Source organism: Coloeus monedula, assembly GCF_965178545.1.
Source record: "Coloeus monedula genome assembly, chromosome: 3".
In the NCBI taxonomy this organism is placed as follows: Eukaryota; Metazoa; Chordata; class Aves; order Passeriformes; family Corvidae; genus Coloeus; species Coloeus monedula.
The window spans coordinates 28,167,139-28,189,621 of NC_138783.1; the positions used below are offsets into that span (position 1 = coordinate 28,167,139).

At 44.5% G+C, this 22,483-nt stretch overlaps 1 protein-coding gene across 1 annotated transcript in view; it reads left to right on the forward strand.

Moving 5' to 3' along the window:
* The window catches only part of CASR (calcium sensing receptor), a gene marked incomplete at both ends in the record, with an annotated part of 39,906 nt that extends 18,658 nt beyond the window's left edge, over positions 1-21,248 (forward strand). The window contains 3 exons of the mRNA XM_082278474.1: positions 13,138-13,368; positions 16,786-16,909; positions 19,798-21,248. Of these exons, the coding sequence (XP_082134600.1) occupies positions 13,138-13,368; positions 16,786-16,909; positions 19,798-21,248 (1,806 nt within the window). The remainder of the gene's footprint in view (positions 1-13,137; positions 13,369-16,785; positions 16,910-19,797) is intronic.
* Positions 21,249-22,483: the final 1,235 nt, after the last annotated feature.

The window sequence follows — 22,483 nt, forward strand, 5'->3', positions numbered from 1 at the left end:
TGGCAGTAAGTCTAGACTAAGTGGCTCTGATTTTTTTCATGTCATGGCTGTAGGTAAAGACAGGAGCACACAGCACAAAGTACCGTCTAACAGCGCTGACGATTAGTTTTCATTGTACCTGTACAATTATGTTTTTCTGTCCAGAGACCATCCCTCCCCACAAAACCTTAACAGAAACCTAAAAAATGTTCAAATGGGGTCTCTTTCCAAATGATCATGCAGCTTGAAATCCTTTGTATAATTAACTATGTAAATTTATGCCACGTTCAGGAAAGCAAGTAATCTTGATCCAGCTAAGGGCTGCTTCACATCGGATGTAAAACCTAGGTATTTCACTTCTGAAGGGCTGTGTTTGACAGCCAAACTTGTGTTTAGCAAGATTTATTTTCCCCAAAGACATACTGGCTAGTAGACCTTTTTTTTAATTAGTATGATCCATGGCAAGCCACATCTCTTGTCACAGATTGTGTCTGATTTCCAGTTGGAATTTACTGACCTTTAGTTTCATTGGTCCTTACTTGGGCTTGCTTTATTAGATTTAAAAGTCCAGATGAAGTATGCATCATTTTTCTCCATATAATATTTATGCACATTGATCAAATTATCCCTCAGTCTTACCTTGATAATTTAAACAGAGTGGACTTTTAGTCATAAGGTAGGTTTTGTGCTTTAGTTCTGTATCTTGTCCATTCACTCATCCTTCTTTTGGCACGTATTCAGTGTTCCTTCAACAGACTCAGCACAGCCAGACAGTGAAAAAATCCCACATTTGCATACTCCTCTTACTTCCTCTTTTGTAGGAGCACAAGGTGCCTGACCCTTCCATGCCACTGCATGCAATGGAAAGGTCACATTTAGTAGCCAGTAATACTTTGCAGCAGATGGTACCCTTTCTGTGCCTGGTGTGAATTCCTTATGCCTTGATGCACAGGCCCAAATTTCTCTGTATTAAACACAGATGTTTGAAAGCAATCTGGGGGCCAGTGCTTTTTCTTGAATATTATTTACCGTTACCTTAATCCATGAATTTTCTGCGAATTTTCCCAGCAGTGCTTTTGTAGCTGCTGCCAGAGTACTGATGAACATATGGTTACTGAGGCTGGAGGAATTCCCCGTGAACTGATGATCTGCCTCTGTTCATATCTGTTGGGCAATTCTTGATCCACGTTACATAAAGTGTAAAGCTCAGTTACTTCACTTCTGAAGGGCTATGTCTGTCAACCCAACTTGAATTTAAGAAGATCTGTATTCCTCTAATGTTATTAGGTGGCAGCAATTATGTTTTAGACCAATAGTTTTGTATTAATTGCTCCTCAGCCCTAAACTCTTGTTTTCCATTGTTTTTCCTGTGATTGATGTCAGGCTAACCAGCCTTTGGCTACAGAGGACATCCCTCTGCCTTTTACAGTATTGTTTTTTCTTGGCAGCCGTTGCAGCCCACCAGAGGCTGACACGGAGCAGAACTTTGGACACAGGGCTGGGAATGCACTACACTCGCAGGTGTAGCAAAAAGGTGGATTGGGGTTGCTGTGGAATAAGATTAGATAGCATATTGGCTTTATCATTCAAAGCCAGTGGCATTTTTATGTGTATATCATAAACCTACTGTATTAGTGCTCTCTTTATTGCTTATGGAGTGCTGTGATGAACTGTCTGGTTCTGTCAGCCTTTTAGATCCAATTTATATTCCTCAGGCTGCCCTCTAATCCCTCTTTAAGGACCTTCTACCTCAGTTAATGTCACATTATGGTTCCAAAACAAGTGCCCTTGAGATAAGAATGTCTGGCTTTTTTTCTGATAGTAAGGGCACTAACATATCATTCATTTAGCTCTCCTGCTTCTCCTCAGCTCTCTCTTTAGCTTTCCATCCTCTTTAGCTGTCTCTTACAGCCTTAATATCATGAGGATCTGGCATACATGACATCTATCAATTTTAATATGTACAAGGAACTCCTTAATACATTGCCTGGTGATTTTTTTCTTCTTTGTTCTCCAGGATTTTTTATGTTCTAGTTTCTGCCAATACAACACCTGTGTTTTTCAGCCTTATTTGAATGTTCAGTGTTGGATTAGTGCTTTTAGAGCCCACCATAATAAATACTGCTGTTTGACCTCTATTTGTATGATGAGGATGGCATCAACTTACTCCCTAATTAATGAGTTTTTATTTTAATGAACACAGGCAACATTCTGAACTGATGAGTTTATCATGCATAAGGTACCATCAGTCAGTCCCTTCCTGTAGCTTGTCCATGGATTTTTTCCATTCTGTGGAGTTCAGAGGCCTCCATCCTCACTGTCCTATGCTTGTACATCACCAGAGCAGAGACTAGTCAGAAGCCTCCTTGATTTTATATAGCGTTATAGCCTGCATCTAGGGGTTTTCCACAGACATTATTTTTCATTTTGCTACCATTATTTTTGTCCTGATTCCTAGGAACTGAATTAATGCTTACAGGATTTGTAAGGAGGGGAGAGGTGCTGTCACTCCAGCCATCTCTCCCCAGAAGAAACTTACTGCAGATCAGATTAAGTCTGTTTGGAATGGCACTGAACTGGGACTGAGGCTACTCCAGGATGCCCCAGGTCCTGAAGTTGCATGTAGGAAAGATTTTTTGGACTTTAGGGAACTAATATTACAACATCATGCTTTGGGCCATACAAATATGTTGGGGTACCATCATACAGCTGGGTCTTGATTTAAAACAGAAAAAGGGAAAATGTTAGCGGTAAAAAGTATTTTGTCATCTCTTTTCTACTCTAGAGCTAATCAAACTCACTAATTGCAGTTAATGGAAACATCACTGTCCAAACCAGCATTTTGACAGACTCAAAATGAGTTGTTTCCCCTTTTTCCCACTAAAAAAAATGTAATTACAGTTGAAAATGGAACTGGCACTTGAAGGTCACATTTTTGAGTTTGACTTTAAAAAATATATTTGTCCTGAATTTCATTTGACAAGATTTCACATGATGTTTTCCTATGCAAATCTTCGGTCACGCTGAGCCAAATCATTATTTTTTACCATGGCACATCTGTGTGAGGTGCTGTTTGCTATCAGCTAAGCATTACGCAGATAATGGGACTGGTGTTCTATGGACAACTGCATTTAGAACTGCAGGTGTGCACAGGGCCAGCAGGAGTTGTGGAGGACCTTGGGGAAACAAAATATCCTGGTCCCATCCTTAGTGTGTCCTGCAACCTCCTAACTGATGGTTAAATCAGTCTGGAAAAGCAGCCACGCAATGCCAAAATGTCGCAAGATCATTTCTTGATTCCTTTGGGAGCCTCTGTGACTCATCAGATAGATCTTTCAGAACCATTTCAGACCCAGATTTGTAATGGAATTGAGGCATCTGCAAACACCAGTAAATACCTAATGGGTTTTTCTGAAGTATCTCAGTTGGACCTGACTTGTGCAGCCTCTGTTGTGAAATCCACTAGGCTTGGGTTTTGATTTCTCTCTGGACATCCTTGTAAATATGGTACTGTAGTAAATCTAATCCTAAATCAGATTACTCCCATTTTTTTATCAAGTTCCATTTAGAAATGCTTGCCTTTGACATTTTTGGTTTAAGTTGCTTCTACTGCTGTAGTAGTAGCTATTAATTTGTTCGTTTTGTCACCTTTCATCATCAAGAAAGCATCAAAGCTGCTGCAGGTTTTAATCAGCAGAGCAGGCTTGCTGGGCTGCTGGTGAGAAGACACATAAACTGACCCATCAAGTCCAGTTACAGGCAAAAAACTGGTCCTTGTCTTCAGAAATTCTAGGCTTCACCAGTTTCCAAGCAGACTAAGCACTCACAGCACCAAATGAGACAAGGGAAGCACCAAGCACCTTCTTCTGAGCAGAAGGTGATGGTGTTTTCAGTGCAGTCCACATGAGTTCCTTCCTCTCCCAATTTCTGCAAGTTTCTGTTGGAGATCCTGCTTCTCTCTCACAAAGAAAGGACATCCCATACGTATGGGTCCCCACATCAGCACCAGTGCTGCCCCTCCTCAAGGACAGGGCATTGATCAATGGAAGAGGCAGAGAGAGATCCAGCCCCCATCTGCCCAGGGATCATATCCTTGACAGAAGCAGAATGGAACCAATTGTCAGTTACAATATGACAATCAGCACATCTTGTCATGTCAGCTTGATATCCTGTACTTCTCTGGAGACCTGAATATTGCACAGACAGGTGTCTCTGCTTCTGTGAGAATATATCACCTCTCTCCCACAAGTCACTACATGTTTCATAAACAATTAAATAATTCCATGCTTTCATCTCTCTTGAAATGGAAGACTGACTGTCCAAGAGCTATCATCACCACTTCTGGACTTCTCTGATCTTCCTTTATTTTATTCTTCTTTTCTGATGAAATGAATAGAACTAAGAGCTTTTTTCCAGAGGAGACTTGTACTACTGGCACTAGATTTTCAGTATCATTTTCCTTCTTACTTTCATATCCTAATATTTTGTTTGTTCCTTCTGCTGCATAATGCACAGAGTGTTTTTACTGACCTGCCTACAATAATGAACAGGTCTTTGTCCTCAGCAGTTAGTTAATTTTCTTCAATAAAGGTTATGAATAGCTTAAATTATTACTTCTAACATATGGCACATTGTTTTTGTCATACACATTTAATTGTGTTATCCAATGACCTTCCTAGATTTTACAAGGACGTCATTCTGTTCTTATCAAAGCATAACAACATTGAATCTTCTAGAGTTATTCTCAGGCTTCACACAGCTATTCTTGAGTATTGAATGAACTCTTGCTTTCACTCTGTTTTTCAAGTCAGTGCAGATCTAGCATTTCACCAGAGCTGAGATGTCCATCCCATCTTGCCAAATTTCCCTTGGAGTATTGTCAGTGTATCCCTGGCTGACTATCAATTCCTCTCTCTTTGACACCAGCCCTTCCAGAGTCTGTCTCCTTTTGTTCATCTGCCCTGTTGCCAACCTGACAGTTTCAATCCTGGAGTACAGCCCAGGCCTTGCACAGTAGGTGCTGACTGGTTTTCATTATTTTGGCATTAAGTGCTCAGTATCCCAACTACACACCAGGCACTCCTTGTGCATGAAGCTGGATGTGTGTGACAGGAAGACGTCCAAATTTTTTGTGAGGTATTTACAGTGAGAATCATAGCTCTGTTCCTGGGTCCCTTTCAGCTTCTCCACCTGAGTTACCCTTATAGTGATAAAAAGTATTAACAGTCACTTCTTCAGAGCAGAAAACCAATAGAAAACAGGCAGCTTAGGTGGAATCTGGTCACCAGAGATAGGAGTTAAGAGAATGGGCTGAAACTGTGTCAAGGGAGGTTTAGATTAGATATTAAGAAAAGGTTCTTCACCCAGAGGGTGGCTGGGCACTGGAACAGGCTCCCCAGGGCAGTGGTCACAGCACCAAGCCTGACAGAGTTCAAGAAGCATTTGAACAATGCTCTCAGGCACAGGGTGTGACTCTTGGTGTGTCCTGTGCAGGGCCAGGAGTTGGACTTGATGATCCTTGTGGGCCTCTTCCAACTTAGAATATTCTATGATTCTGTGAATATAGCAAGTGGTGTGAGGCAATGAATCACATCCTTCACTGGCTGAAGAATTCTGTTGTCTTCTGAACGGCCTTTGGAAAAAGGTGAGATTAATGGTGCTGGCATATTCTGGCAGCTTGGTTTTAAAAAAAAGATCAGCACTACAACACTACTGTCCCTCTTGGTGTACAAAGGGCAGCAGGGAAGGAGGAGAGGTAGAGGGGAAGGAAAGTGCAGCTCCTGCTAGCAAGAAGAATGCTTTGGAGAGAAGGGTGAAATTCATCTTCCCCTGCCTCAGGCTTCTGGAAACAGGTGTTACTGACACAAGGGGTCAGGGCCAGCACCTTCCTGTCTGCTTGGGTCCTGTGTGTCAGGACTGCTTGATGCTGTGATGACAGCACTACCTTTCAGAGAGCCTAAGAGTTGGCCCTACATAAAAAACCAGGCAGAACAAGATATTCCAAAGTAGAGGATGCAGCAGGAATTAAGGATTTGATACAGAAACTAAAAATTAGAGTTTTGCTAGCCTGTAAATGAAGATTGACACATAGGTAGTTGAAAGTGAAAGGAAGAAAGAAAAAAACACCAAAAAACTATTGCTTCAGATAACATTTCTCTTAAAGCATTTTACAGGCAGCTGGGCCTATTTCTTCATGACACTTGACCACAGGCAAAACCCAAGCCCTGTGCACCATGAGCCCTGGACTAATGCAATAACTGATCTCTCAAGTCCTTACACCTGTTATAGAATTATGAAGGCAGCTTCTCCATGTGCTTGATGAGGGATCCAAAACAAGAAAGGGGATTGGGCTCTCTGCAATTCAAAATGAAAGTCAGGACTTGCCATCTTGAGGACAGTTGCCAGCTTTTCATCTTGATTCGCACTTAGCCATTACATGGTATTGTTGGCTGCAGAAAAACTTTTGGTACCTATCAGTCCAGAACAGTTTTACAGGCCTGCAGAGGGATAGGTAGACAGAAATTAAAACTCAAGTGGGAAAATGTATATTAATTGTTAAGACAGGATTGCTTGCAACTGTGTGTTAGGAGGGGAAATCTTTTGTCCTTTATGGTGACAGACACCTATAAGGTGCCCAGGTTCTCTTCCATAGCAGGACCATTTGACCTAGGGAGGAAACACATCAGAAAGTAGCTGCAGAAGGAAGCCAAGGATATTAACCCTTGACAGTATATGGAGACTAGTTAAGGACCTGGCACAGATGGGACAGCTCATAGCACACCTAGATACTGATGTTTATTTACATGTATTTAAGAATTAAAAGGACTGCAGCTTTTAACAACTTTTGGTATCTCACACACTCTTGCTCTCCCCACAGCTCTACATCATCAAGTCTTGCCTTCCCTTCCTGGCAGGGGTATGATGGAGGTTGGCCAAGGTGGAAGTTGTCCATTTATGCAGCTCTTCTCAGTTGCCTTTCTTGAGCATTACTGGCCTAGGTTACTGAGCATCCCCCAACATTTGTCTCCACACATCACCTTCATCTCCAAGATCTTTCCCTACTTCCAGTGTTTTTCATGCAGACATGATCTTTGCTTTCTTGTTTCTAGCTCTGAGCTCTAGGTTTTGGTTGCAATCAGCCTCCAAACTGGGGGATCTGTCTCCTAACTTGTTACTAATTGGCGTATTTAGGACATGCCACTATTGTTTAGTCCAGCTGCTATCAAAATGTCCAACTAGTCCATGGCTTGTGCTTCAGAGAACAGCTCAAAGTTCAGCTTTGGGCATGCATATACACACACAGTTCTCTGCTATCTGACAGCATTCAAAATTTTAAATGGATGTTTTTGCCTGCCACCAGCCTCAATACTAGTGACAGAAAGTAAGTGTATACTGCAGATCAAGAAAAGGTGGAGAAAGGAAGCTGGCAAGACAAAACAAAGGTATTAGGTGGTGTTTGTTAAAAGTGAGGACAGCATCCTTCAAATAACTGAGTTATGTCCAGTGAGTAAAATCGGAAGATTCATAAACTCTGGCAGGATAAATGTAAAAATAAAATAAGGTAGATCAAAAAACCGAATGAGCAACAGCTTGTAAATGGGGCAAATGCTCATAAATCCTTTTTTAAACATTTCAGGAGTAGGACTGTCTGTTGAGCTGTAGATTATCACTGCAAAAGACAAGCAAAGGCCATGACAGAAGAAAAGTGTGCTCCTCATGGACAAACTTAAGAAGATTTATTTATTTATGGGGAACTTTAGAGGATCTGTCTAATTGAACTGACTATAGAAGAAACTATGGAACACGAGCAAAATGAACCTTGATACTTCAGGGCAAGTGAACAATATTCACCCAAGGGATCTGCCAGAGCTCACAGAAGAAGTAGCTGAACAGCTGGCTGTGGTGTCCACCTCCTCAGACGTGAAGAGTGTTAGGCCCTGAGGACAAGAAATGTGACAGATGTGACCTCAGTTTTCTGAAAGGGTTGTGGGGGAGATCCGAGGAACTAGCAGAGCCTGATTGAGCCCATTATTAGAAACTGGGGTAAAAAAAAAAAAATCAGGAAGAAAAAATAGAGTAAAAAAACAGAGGAAGAGTGACCATGACTTCTCTAAAGAGAAACCTTACCTCACAAACTTCCTGAAGTGCTTGGAAGGCTTTGGGATGTGTATGGATAAGGAAACTTCTATTCATAGGGTATGCTCAGGCTTCTTAAAGACATCTTCTGGTAGTCGGTCAACAAATTCAGAACTTACGTGTGTGTTGGTTGAAAGATACTCAGCAGAGTATAAAAATAAATTATGAGACCTGACTTATCTGAAATGAAGTTGATCAAGTCTATGGGTAGATCCTCAGGTCTGTCTGAATAGCAGTCAAAAAAAGCAAACATACTTCTAAGAATAGTCACACTGGAAAAGGGACAGAGAGGTAAACAGAGTGTCCTGGGGCCACTTTCTCAACCCTTTGGTGCACCTCACTTCAGTATCATGTGCATGATGAAGAAGACTGGGAATGTTTAGAGAAGGGTTAGTGGAACATCTTCTGTACAAAACGTAGCAACATCAGATAGGGCTCATCAACCTGAAAAAGAGGTGTCTGAAGAGAGATCTGACAAAGGTTTGTAGAATCGTGAGAGGCGTGGAAGAGATGACTGGCAAATGACTGTTCTTTGCCAATATAAGCATGAAGGTCATCGAAAGAGATTAGTAGCTGCTCTGTTCCAAAAGAGATGAAGAGGTGCTTGTCTCATAAAATGTTAGTCTCTGTGCTGTAGGGGGTTGTGGCTGTGAAAAGTTTGCACAGGTGCAGAACACAAATGTGCAACATCATGGAAGAAAAATCCACCCAAAGGTTATCAGGTACAAAGCCTCTGGCTCAGGAAGTCACGGAGCTGCAAAATGTATGAGAGTGTTCAGGGGTAGTATCGCATCACTGTATGCTCCTGTGTAGGTATTTGCTGTTGGCCACAGTCAGAAACAGATCCTGGGCAGGTGAGCTGCCACCTGCTCTAATACAACTGTATTTATGTTATGGCTTTATGATCCTCCTATAAGAGTGGAAACAACATGTCCCAGAATATCTAGCCTGAATAAAGCATGGGGCGCTGCATGGCTGGGAATGGCCTTACCAGGAATTATGGGAGGGTGAACTAGAGGGCAGCTTGCAAGTCCTTTCAGATAAGAGGTGTTTTAATTAAAAGGCATTGCAATTCAACCTGAAGTCTGTGGCAGAGAGAAAAGAAAAGAAGGAAAAATTACAGAAAGAAATATCTGAAGACAGCAGCTTGCACAATGCTCTCCCTGCAGGAGCAGCTGCTCCACCAGCGGCTGATGGTATATCCGAGCCACAAGGTCAACACTTCTTCCATAAATTCTTGGTTCCAGGGTATGGTACATGTACCCCTGACACATGCTCTTGGCCTGGCTGAAGCAGGGTCTTTTAGGTCTTTGTAGATTGAGTCCTGGTTATTTATGTTTCTATCTTTAGTTACAAAACGTAGTGACACATTTTTAACTGAAAAGCCTTTAGCTAATCATTGATAGTCTGGTGACTATAAAATAGTGCTGTAGTTATTCAGAGCCTACAACTTCCTCTTTCAACATTTAATGCATATATATTCTTTGTCTTCATTTTTACCCTGTAAAGAGCAGAACTTGTGAGATACAGATATATGATCCTGGGATCTTCTTGCTCTAAAAAAGGAACATGTTCTGGTAGCTGTTCATTTTACAAGCTGCCCCTCAGGATTTAGATTTGAAGCAAAACTTTGGTGTTTCCTGTAAAGAAAAAAACAGGCTTTGTTACTTCTGTTGTTCCTGCTGCCTCTCCATTTGGGATTTAATCAAGTCACATGCCTTTCCTGCGTGAACTGATACATATTCTTCTGCTCCCTAGCTACAGCTGCAGAGCTGAAGCTGCTATACTGTGCCTGGGGAAAGACAACATTAATTGCAAATCAGTGCTTTTATATGAATTAACAGTCAGATAGACATATCAGGTCATACATGAAATTATTTATAACCTGAATCCTCAGGTGTAGAGTGTATGTGACCAAGGGAAAGATCCTGTCAAACTAATCCTACAAAACCCCACTAAAAGCCAGGAGTACATACTGCTTTTGAAGCAACCTAGTGTCAGGAGGGAAGGCAAAGGAACAGACTAATTGAGGTGAATGTTATGAAATTAAACAAACAAAAAATTGCATTCAGGGAATCCAGAAGTTCTTCACCATTCATCTTGTTGACTCTAAGACCAGTGAGCCTCCTGCTGCTGCAGCTGACCAGGAGAGGCAGGACTTGAACTGAAGAATCCTCAATATTGCTCTTGCAAGATTGTCTCCTAGTGTGTGTAGCAACTGCAGTCAAAACAAGGGCAAGGTCTCCTGTCTAAACAGGTAACAGTCAACTCAGCAGTGATACCCAGTCAGGACATCCTGATGTCATTCAGAAGGATGCAGTACTGCTGAGAGAGAGTGCCATGCTGAGTTGGAGTGAGGAGAAACACAGCATTAGGCTCAGTGTAAGGACAAACCTGATCTGGACATCAAAGCTGCAGCTGTCACCCTGTGGTAGGTGCCAGAGCCTGCAGAGGAATGTGAGCTGCCCTGCTGAGCACCTGCACTGCTGATGGACAAAGTTTCTGGTAACAACCAGGCCAAGACTGCAGCCCCCATGCAGATGAGGCCAAAGGGAGGTGAGGCACTACAACACATCACTGTGCATCTGCAGACCCTGTCACCCGTTCTGACCTCAGAGCTGCTTCTGTTCTGCTCTCACTGTCCCCTGATGGAGCTGGGCAAGTAGCATCTTCCTGGGTACGGTACCCTGAGGTAATGAGGGGAATGAGAGGGGAGCAGTGTGGGTATTTCCTTACCCACAGCAGGCAATGCCCCAGCTCCCCACAGCAAAGTGCCAGCACAGAGCACCTTCTTTTGCTGTGTCCACCACAGGGTGAGATCTTCCAAGGACAGGTCCTGGCTCTTCAGTGAGATCATTCCAGCTGCACACCTTATGGGTGAGCTGGTCTGCAGAGGAGGGGCAGCATGGATGAGAAAGACAGAAAAAAATCCTGCCTTCTCTGTCTCACCCATTATTCAAAGACTAAATACTGTGGAAATATTTTTATATCCTTCCATCAGCATCACACAAGCTGAAAAGGTATTGTTGGCCACATCCTGTGTAGTACTACAAAGATTTTTCCGGACTCTCTCAGGCTGGCAGTGATATAGGCAGTGAGAGGAGGGTATCTGTGGCTCTGGGGATTTTAGCTTGAGATAGGAGGATCCCAAAAGGAAACAGCGAAAAATGAGACAATTTAGCAAAACTGACAGGAATTAATGAAGTGATTCTGTTCCCCTGTCCCTGTGTTTCCAGGTAAAAAGGATTCATCAAAACAATATTGTCTGTTCTGTCTGTGGGGTTAAGAGGGCTCTGCCTGCCCAGACAAATTGATTTAGTTTGGTTTCTATTACATTTTGCCATCCAGAGTTGTATGTTTGGGCACTCACAGGTGGGGGGCACTGGGCTTACAAGCTGTCACAGGTAGTAGAACCAGAGCAGCAACTATGTTGCTGTGGTCTAGGGGCAGCTGACAGCCAGGTGCCCTCACAGTCACCTCATCTTTCCATAGATGAGCATGGGGAGAAATCTGGTAAGTGCATAAACCAGTAAGTAACTTTTGAACAGCAATACAGTGTGGATGAATTGTATCACAGTTGCCAGTACAGGCTTGCTTTCATGCTGCAGTTTCTTAGGTCTACTTGTCAGGCTATCTAGATCATGAACTTTACAACTGCAGTTGTCCCTGGGATTAGGGACATGCAGCATACTGATTGAGAGCCAGCTGAACACGAGCCAACTGCACCCAGGTGACCAAAAAGGCCAATGGCACCGGGCCTGTATCAGCAATAGTGTGTCCAGCAGGGCCAGGGCAGTGATTGTCCCCTGTACTTGGCACTGCTGAGGCCACACCTTGAGTGCTCTGTCCAGTTTTGGGCCCTTCACTACAAGATGGACATTGAGGTGCTGGAGCATGTCCAGAGAAGAGCAACAGAGCTGGTGAAGGGTCTGGAGCACAAGTCTGATGAGGAGTGGCTGAGGGAAGGGGGGCCTGTTTAGCTGATGAAAAGGAGGCTTAGGGGGACCTTATCACTCTCTATAACTCCCTAAAAGGAGGTTGTGGCAAGAAGGGGGTTGGTCTTTTCTCACAGGTAACAAGTGACATGATGACAGGAAATGGCCAGAGAAGGCTTAGATTGAATATTAAGAAAAAATTTCTTCACTGAAATGGTGATCAGGCATTGGAATAGGCTGTCAAGGAAAGTCGGGCAATCATCGTTCCTGGAAGTGTTCAAAAAATGTGTGGAGATGGCACCTGGGGACATGGTTTAGTGGTGAATACAGCAGTGCTGGGTTAATGGTTGGACTTGATGATCTTGGAGGTATTTTTCAGCCTTAGTGATTTGTGATTGTATATGACACTTTAAAGCATGAGGTGAAAATTACAGGGAAGGACTCCTGAAAACAGGCAGAATGTAATTACTTTCAACTATGCAACCAGGAGACAGAAGCCAAAAAAGTGGTAAGAATTCTCCAGGTCTGCCATAAGGCAAATGATCTTGATTTGTTGGGGTTTTCTTACTGAAGTGCATTGGGCTTGGGTCTTTTCAATCCAGAGTCAAGTCCGAGTTGTTTCTCAAGCACTCCTGTTTCTGAGTGATTGATCATTCAGAGACTAGAGATACCAACTGAGAGCATTTATGCAGTGGTTTCGAGAGCAGGGTGGGAGCGATGCATGGGTGACTGAAACATATCAGAGGCTGCTGCCACTTCTCTTGCCCTAAGAAAGAGCTCTGGGCTTGCAGAGGTGACTCAGAGGACCAAAGAGGAATGCTCAGTGGATGATGGGAGAGCATCAGTAAGTGTTACAGATGGGTTGCCAACCACTCTGAGGGCCATGATACCGTGTGTAGTCTACAAAGTTTGTACAGGCTGTGTGTGTTCATGTGATAGAAAGCTTCCTACTGCTGTGAGTAAAACATTTGGAGAGGTTAAGGTCTGTAGTAAAGAGATTCTTCCTAGTTCTGTCCCCATAGCAGATGTGTGCTGCGGTAGGGTGGTAACACACAGGCATTCATAGTGTCTCTCTGTCTCTCTCTAGGTTCTCAAGCATCTGCGACACTTAAATTTCACCAATAATATGGGGGAGCAAGTGGATTTTGATGAGTTTGGGGACCTGGTAGGAAATTACTCAATAATCAATTGGCATCTCTCTCCGGAGGATGGCTCAGTCGTCTTTGAAGAGGTTGGGCACTACAACGTTTATGCCAAGAAAGGGGAGAGGCTTTTTATCAATGAAAACAAGATCCTATGGGGTGGACTGTCTAAGGAGGTAAGTGCTTAAATCCTCACAGCAATGTTTTCCAGGTTTCCACAAGCTGAAATTTGAACTAGCCCTGCAGACTCCTCATATTATGCCTTCATGTCTCATTAAAAGATCCATTCACCTTACTGTGTACACAGTCGCTACCACAGTCTTTCATACCCTTCTTATACACTGAAATAACAGACAACATCTCCTCCCCTCCTGTACGTTTGATGACCCTGGGTGTTAATGTTTTAAATGAAGTCTTTTTCTCCTTGCCCAAACAGATAGAGTAGAATTTTATAGCACTGTTTCAACAGGGATGAGAAATTTATTACACAAGTCTGCTTGTTGACTAAATCAAGTTTTCCTGAGCTCAGTAGTTTCATTGCTGAAAAGAACCATCTCTTTCACTCCCATTATCTCTGTATCAAGAAGTGTCTCTTCTTGCCCTGTTGTATTTGCAACTCTTTCTACTGGCTTCACCCATCCAGTCTCAGAGCCTTCCTCACACCCTTGCCTTGCAAACCAACAGAACAACCCCTGTCAATCTGCCTGGGTTAACTTGGACATGGTGCTCAAATAGTGGAAGATGCCAACACCTGCTACCTTTCTTTGTATTCTCCTTGAGGGTGCTTCTGCAGTCTCATAAGCAGTGATCTCAAGATGTATTAATTGACTTCAGTCAGGCCTAAGTCCTTCTCCACTGTCCTGCATATGTTAAATCTTTTCAGCATAATTATTGTCACTAGGAGCCAGGCTGTGTCTGACCCACAGGCTGGAAACATGGTGCAGACATCTCCAGACAAGAGCCAGATGAACTGCAGCCATAGCTCTGACTCACAGAGGGAATACTGAGTGGGCATATGGTTTGTGGTCTGCGAATTGACACAGGGAGTAGAGTATTCACTCAGAAATGTCACTGCCAGGCCCTGCTGCGATGTTTAGATGTGTTAAACCAACACCTGATTAATGAGCAAGGCAATTCACTTCCAGGAGATTACTCACATTGGCTGGCAGATCAGGTAATGCTTCTGCCTTAGCTACACTTGCCCAAAACAGCTACAGCATCAGTTCAGCCTTGCCTTTACTCCAGCTTCACTTCTGGTTCAAGTGCAGAGCACTCTGAAGGAGGCATGAATTGAACAGAGCATACTACCACAGAAATACTGAGCTCAGAGCTTTTCTAAGCCCAGCTGGAGACTCTAAGCACAAACTATAAGTGGAACTTTAAAAACCATGATATTTTAATCCCTCCTTCTGGTTGTTGCAAATGAAACTTACTTACTTTTCCAACAGTTAGGATTTACTGTTTTTTACTTAAACTGAATAATTGTGTTCTCTTGGTCTAAATATTTCTAGCAGTGCAATATTTAACTTCATTCTCTGTCCTAAACTGTTGAAGATGTGACAGGATGTTGCTGAGTGTAATGCCAGGGCATGTAAAGTTTGTGCAGTGGAGGGGTTTGCGATCTCTATGTCTGCAGCATTTTTTTTCCAGTTTATAGACTTCTAATTTCTTTCAGATAAAAGGACCTGTTCAAAAAGAGTAGTCAATACTTCACTCACTGTGCCTCTTGTCATCCCCAACAAAAGTTTAAATGTAGGTAATTTTAACATAGGAACTTCAAGCATTGGGCAGATTTGCAAAAGAATGAGTTAAGGAGTAGGTAAGATAGATAGATTCATTTTGGCAGAACTTGATAAAACTCCCCACAGAATACTTAAGGATTCAGCCAAAGCAATCACAAAAGTACTAGCAATTCATCTTTGAGAAATGTGGAGGATGCATGATGTCTCAAAGGATTAGAGAGTAATCGTAATACCTGTTTTTAAAGCAGTTATAGGAGAGCCAAGGGAATTACACACAATTGTGTTGAATTTCAGTAACCTAAAAGACTTGATAAAAAAAATGAACAGTTTATAAACACTTAGATGATAATAAACTGATAAGAACAGACCAACATGTATTTGTCAAGATAAAATCATGCCAAACCAATTTAATTTTCCTCCTTAGAAGCTCAATCAGCTTAGTAGATAATGGGGAAGCAGTGTGTGACTTGAGCCAGGCCTTTGATTCAGCCCTGTTCAAAATCACTGTTGGCAGCCTAGGGAAAGACAACCTAGACTGATGAAGTCCTCTTGATGGATGCACTCGCTGCTCAAAGACTGTCCCGAGGAACAGGAACACTGTGTTAATAGCAATAGGCGCTAAGAGCAAAGAGTGCTTCAAGTGGGGAGCTGCAGGGATCTGCCCTGGGTATGTGTCCATCCAATCAATCATGTAATCCTTATGAACAACTTAGGAACAGCATTCCCAAACTCTGCTGCAGCTGCATTTCAGAGTGAAAGGCAACAGAGCCAACGTTCACCTGAGCCACGGAGCGGTCATCTTTGCATAGGAGTTGCCATTACTGAGGACTTGCTTCCCCTAGGGCTGAGGTCAATGCCTGCATACAGGCAACCTCCAAACCATGCCTAGGACTCATTGTGTAAGTGCATCAGCACAGGAGGTTCCTGGTTGGCAGCACTTGGGTAAAGTAGCATCAAACGTCCAAAAAGGTGAATGGAGGCTTCCAAACAGAACAGCCCTTAAGTATGTATGGGTCATGGTACTGTGCTAGCAGAGGAAAGTGTAGGTTTAACCCTCCTGAGCTGAGAAAGCCATGTTCTGTGTCATCTGTCTTTCCTTAATTTAGTTGGGAAAAGGTGAGCTCAACCTCAGGTCATGACTCTGTGTGACAAAGGCCCAGGCTTCCATTTGTCATGCTGAAGTCCTTGTGTCAGTGCACTTCAGGCATGCAGTGAGTGTGCCCATGCAACCACTTGGTGCCAAGACACGACAATGCTCACGTGGGCTCAGGCACAGCATAAATGCACAGCCAGCAGTTGACATAATTTACAGCAGCAGAGGTCTGGAAACCCTTGGATCTGTATAGCACTACTGATTTGCATCTTTACATGCTCAGTGTTCCTAAAGAAGAAGTGAGTTTCAGAAAACCATTTTAATTTCCATAAATTATTAGCAGACAAATACGCAATATACAGGATTGGGGATCAGAAGTCAGAGCCCATCATCTCCAAGGCTGACTCAAATTCCTGCCAATAGAGATTGATTGTCTTTTCTTTTAACCATCTAATGACTGTTTTTGGATTATGTATATCATGGTCACATTCCAGTTTGCAATGCCCACACAGCACAGATTACGAAGGTCTGCTGATCTTCTTTACCATCCCTTGATGTGCTCCTTCAAAGAAATCCCACTGTAGTGGGTTAGGGAAGGACTCTTGTGCAAAATGGCTGTTCTGGCAGGGAGAAGAGGTAAGCATTTGAGGCTCTTCATCCAGCATGCCAACCAAGCAATAACACCTTTGGAAGAAGCCCAAGGTCTTGCCATAGAAAGGCACTGGCACCATTAATCTGCTTGGGCTCTTTTCTTGCAGGTGCCTTTTTCCAACTGCAGCCGGGACTGCCTGCCAGGCACGAGGAAGGGCATCATTGAGGGGGAGCCCACCTGCTGCTTCGAGTGCGTGGACTGTCCCGACGGGGAGTACAGCGACGAGACAGGTAACACCCACAGAGCTGCTCTGGGCCTTGAGCGAGGGCGGTGCCCGCCAGGCATCACCAGCAGTCGTGCTGAAATTGCTTCCCTGCAGTGCTGGGCTGGCGCCTGCCTTGCCAAGAGGCTTCACAGAAAGTCTGAGGGACTTCTGAAAAGCTTACAGGAGATGAGTGCTGTGGTCCTCAGGTCCTGTCTACTGCTAAGCCTGATTGTCCCTTCTGCTCTGCATTCGGAAAATTAAGGCAGAGAACTTGAAAAACAACTTGCATATAGAAAGCCTCTCAGGCAGCCACAAGCAAACTCTATTGCACAGTAGCAGTAGCTTTTCTTCCTCCAAAAACCTGGAGGAGGGAGATATTCCCCATCCTAAATTCTGTAGTTACGTCTGCCTCCATCTTTTCCTCATGTTGCCAGGGTTTTATTTCATGCTTTACAAAGAAATAAAATCCATTACATCCCAGATTTCACATGCAGAGAGGAATACTGCCCTTTATGGACTCAACAACTACAGGTTCTGTTGATCACTGGCACTGCAAAAGATCAGAATCTGTGGATCCTACCAAGCACCCACAGACATGCTTTTTGTTTCTTTTGTTGGTAGCTTGGATCAAGCCACTCAGGTCCAGCAGTAGATGGAAAAGGTAACCTCAGTTTTAGAAATGGTTGAAAAATGTTGAATTTCCAACACCACTAATGCTCTCTCAGTGTCAGGCACTCCCAGGGTAACAAAGGCAAGTGAATTCTATCAGGATATCAGTCGTCTCCACGCTGTAGGGCACTTGGGACCTCCTCACACCCTCTCCAGTGCACTGGTCCCAGCAAACACTGCAGACCTTCACTGAGAGGAACAATTCAGTAAACTGCTTGCAAAACTGTACAAGTGTTCTTTGGGAGAATCTAATTTGTGTCCTATCAGACAGGAATGATATTTTTTTAGCATGACCATATAGTACTACAGGATGCCTGAAAGCAGCATTTTCAGATTGAATAGAAGCAATTCTGGTCATGTGTAAAAGGGGTCTTCTGGTGTTTGTCACATAATTTTGGGAGCTAGCTCTGGTGTGGAGGTGAAATTTATGGGGCTGAGGTGATGACTGTCTTCTGCCTCTACAGTTTCCTGCTGCAATTTCAGCTGACAGTAATGGTCTTTATTTCCTGAGCTTGCCAGTTTTATAGGCATAGAGAGCAGTTTTACAACCAGTTTCATCCAGCTGAGACGGGGATGCTACCAAAGGAAACAATCTGTCCTTTCCCAGCTGTTTCCTCCTACCCTTTGTCTGGGAGCAGTACTGGTACCTGTGCAACCATAGAGGGTGTTGGATCAGGTCTTTGGAGTTCCCGAAAACAAGCTCTTGGGAGGCTGAGTTTCCAACCAGAATGATAAGCTGCACGCCCTCTAGTGTTATCAACACAAAGGAGGGGGCAAGAATGAGCAGCCTTGCAGGAGGAGGGAGACCTGGTTTACTCCCTTCAGTGGCAGCACGGTCTCTAAGCCACCACAGGACAGCAGTGAAAGCGTTATCTTTAGGATGCAGTGCTAAATAGCTGTCCCTGTCACTGGTAGAGGCAGCTGGATTCCCTGCTACACAAAATTAGCTTTGCTTTGTCTGCAGCTTGCAGTTTGCAGTGAGCTTTCAGGTAAAAGGCACAAGAAAAATAAGAATTATGGGCTGAATGGATGTAAATGAAATGACCTGGTGATGACAGCTTCTGACTGAGCTTTTGCAACTAGTGCCAGGTTTTCAAATGAACATCTTAGGTGAGGCAAAAAGTCCTTAGGAAAGCAGTACCATATCAGGTCATGGATGTTCCAACCACACCTCAAGACCAAGAGAGCTTGAAAACATTTGCCCTTGTTAGCTGGGCATTCCTGACTTTCCCATTAGCATCCACCTCTGCTCTGGAAGCTATGGTCAGAGTCTCTGTCTGTGCTCAGGTGCAAAGCTCAGAGGGTGCTTACTGTCAAAGGGGTTTGTGAACTCACCACATCCCCTTGCCATCCTGCTGGGATCCCAAAAGCAGAGGTAATTGGAGACCTCCAACTCTCTGCTCTTAGCCCCTTTCTACTGCCATCAAAGGAGTCATGACCCTCCCTGCTGGACCACGAAACCCATTTGAATTAAAGAACAAGAGCAGAAGCAGCAGGTCTTTGCTTTTTGATCATGCCAGCTGTTGGCATGACCATGCCATCTCAGCAGGCACAACTTCTTTCATGTAGAGGAAGGAGATGGAGGCACCAATTTTCCCTTTGCAAGTGTTAATGGGACATTTGCTGGGTGTAGGGAGAGTGATATCATTAACACACATCTTCCCCTGGCATTCCAACATGAAATGAGAATGTGCTGGGAATCAAGGGCATTGCCTGCCTTCAGGGAAGAGCAATTTAAACACTAAGACTTGCCTCCATGGAATAGGAAATAGGCTCTCAAAAGCATTTAAGAGGGCAAGAACGTTTTTAATTTTCTCTAGAATAGAAAAAGGCAGGATATTCAAATGATGATAAAAGTGTGAGAGGTATGAAGACAGAAGTAGAAGATAAAAGTGAAGGAACAAGGAAGAGGGAAAAACAGAGCCTACATAAGAGCTGATAACAATCAAAGTTTGCAAAGTTTTGCCAAGAAATGGATTACAAAAAACATGAGTGCAGAGGCAGCACTTCTTTTAAGCTGGAACCAAGTATACTTTGTGCTTTGCTCTGTAGCCCATGAGAGGCTGGTTGTTTCGGTGTAAGAAACTCAGACATCAATATATGACTCGGGGGATCTGCAGACACAGGAGTGGAACACGCCTTGTGTTTAAGATCAAGGCTGGTGCACAGCTGCCATATATGTCATCCCATATTTCAGCCTCTCATTCTGACAAACCTTCCCTCTCGTTATCACTTCTTTTTCAGATGCAAGTGCCTGTGACAAGTGCCCTGAGGATTACTGGTCCAATGAGAACCACACGTCCTGCATCCCCAAGCAGATAGAATTTTTGGCCTGGACTGAGCCCTTTGGGATTGCTCTGACTCTCTTTGCTGTGCTTGGAATTTTCCTGACTTCTTTTGTTCTGGGAGTCTTCACCAAATTTCGCAACACACCCATCGTCAAGGCCACAAACCGGGAGCTATCCTACCTCCTCCTCTTTTCCTTGCTATGCTGCTTCTCCAGCTCATTGTTCTTCATTGGCGAGCCCCAGAACTGGACTTGCCGTCTGCGGCAACCAGCTTTTGGCATCAGCTTTGTCCTCTGCATCTCCTGCATCCTGGTGAAAACCAACCGTGTCCTGCTCGTCTTCGAGGCAAAGATCCCCACGAGTCTCCACCGAAAGTGGTGGGGCCTCAACCTTCAGTTCCTCTTGGTCTTCTTGTGCACATTTGTGCAGATTGTCATCTGTGTGATTTGGCTCTATACGGCCCCACCATCCAGTTACAGAAACCATGAACTGGAGGATGAGATCATCTTCATCACCTGCCATGAAGGCTCCCTGATGGCCCTCGGCTTCCTCATTGGCTACACCTGCCTACTGGCAGCCATCTGTTTCTTCTTTGCCTTCAAGTCTCGAAAGCTGCCTGAGAATTTTAACGAGGCCAAGTTCATCACCTTCAGCATGTTGATATTCTTCATCGTGTGGATCTCTTTCATCCCGGCTTATGCCAGCACGTACGGCAAGTTTGTGTCTGCTGTGGAGGTGATTGCAATACTGGCTGCCAGCTTTGGGCTTCTGGCCTGCATCTTCTTCAACAAAGTCTACATCATCCTCTTCAAGCCCTCCCGCAACACAATCGAGGAGGTGCGCTGCAGCACAGCTGCCCACGCTTTCAAAGTGGCTGCCAGGGCCACGCTGAGACGGAGCAACGTGTCCCGCAAGCGCTCCAACAGCCTGGGGGGCTCCACCGGCTCCACCCCTTCCTCCTCCATCAGCAGCAAGAGCAACCACGAGGACCCTTTTCCTCTACCAGCCTGCGCAGAGCGGCAGCGCCAGCAGCAGCGTGGCTGCAAGCAAAAAGTCAGCTTTGGGAGTGGTACGGTGACCCTGTCGCTGAGCTTTGAGGAGCCGCAGAAGAACGCCATGGCCAACAGGAACGCCAAGCACAGGAACTCGCTGGAGGCCCAGAACAGCGACGACAGCCTGATGCGGCACCGGGCACTGCTTCCCCTGCAGATCAACGAGCCCCTCGGGGCTGAGCCTGGCTTCCAGGCAGCTTCCAGCCCAGAGACCAGCTCACAGGAGTCAGTGGTGGGAGACAACAAAGAAGAAGTACCAAGCCCTGAGGCGGAGCCTTCCCTGCCATCGGCTAACTCCCGAAATTTTATAGGCACTGGAGGTGGCTCTGTCACAGAGAACACAGTACATTCCTAACGAAAGAAAATTGTGAAAAGTACACCAGCCCCTAAGAGGAACTTGCTCACCTCTTGCTTCTGAATGGGAAAGGCAACAAAGACACACCGCTGTGACACAGCCCCACCACACCTTAACGTTAGCGCCGGCAGGGTAACACATGTGCCTCCAGAGAGAGGAAGGACTGTGTCTGGGGAGCCTTGGATTGAATTTGCATTTGCTTTATTGAAACCAGGACATCTCAGAAGGACAAGTGAAGATCCCCTCTGGTGGGGCTTAAGCAGAAGTCTACATGCTGCCTTGCCTCCATAAGCTTTTCCTGCCAGACTGCAACTCAGCTGACTATGGGAGGCACTAGGCAATTCCACTATACCCTGCTTTTACATTTATGTATAATATTCCTCTTTCCCACTATGTATAATATTCCCTCTTTATCCAGTATATGTGATCTGTAACCATGTGCATCAGGACTCTCAGCTCTACAAAAGCAAGGTACACGGTTTCACTTCAGGAAAGCACAGTCATGGGGAAAATAAAAAAGCCCCCAACATCCTGCATGCTGTGTACAGCCAAGGGTGTGAGCATGTAAAGTATTTAATGTGACAGAGCGCCCTGCTATTTATATTTAGTGATGTCCCAGTCTCTCCTTTCTGCCCAACAGGAAATATTGGACAATACTCTCCACAGACTCCATTGCACTAGACCAAGCTACTTAGGTTCCTGCCAGTTCCCTCCAGCTGCAGTAGCTTTACCTCCAGCCTGCCTGCTTTGGTGGAGGGGGAGAACAGCTTGTAAATCCCTCCCGGAGAATGTTGCGAGAGCACAATGAGATGTATCCCTGACTGATTATGTCGCTAGTAGTTGTATGCTTAACCAAGTGTTGCTGCCATACTATCCCACAAGGCATACATGGCTAACCCTTTCACACCATAGTCAGTGTTGTGCTTTGCCATATTAATCTGCCTCACACCTACGCGGAGCATTGCGCCAGTCCTGGCGGTACTGGTGGGCCTGACACAGCAAATGAAACAAGGAGAAATGGAGGAGGAGCCCCCAGCTGTGGTAATAGGATCGCCAGAGCGGGTGAATATCTGAAGTGTGTGTGCTGGTAGATGACTGGGTGGGAAAGACATTCAGGCCTGGGTTCTTGGACACACATAGAGACAAATGGATGAACTGGATATAGCTTGGTGCCTACAGGCCACCTTCTAGGTTATTTCCCATTTTGAAGAGAGGGCACCTAGCACAAGAATGAA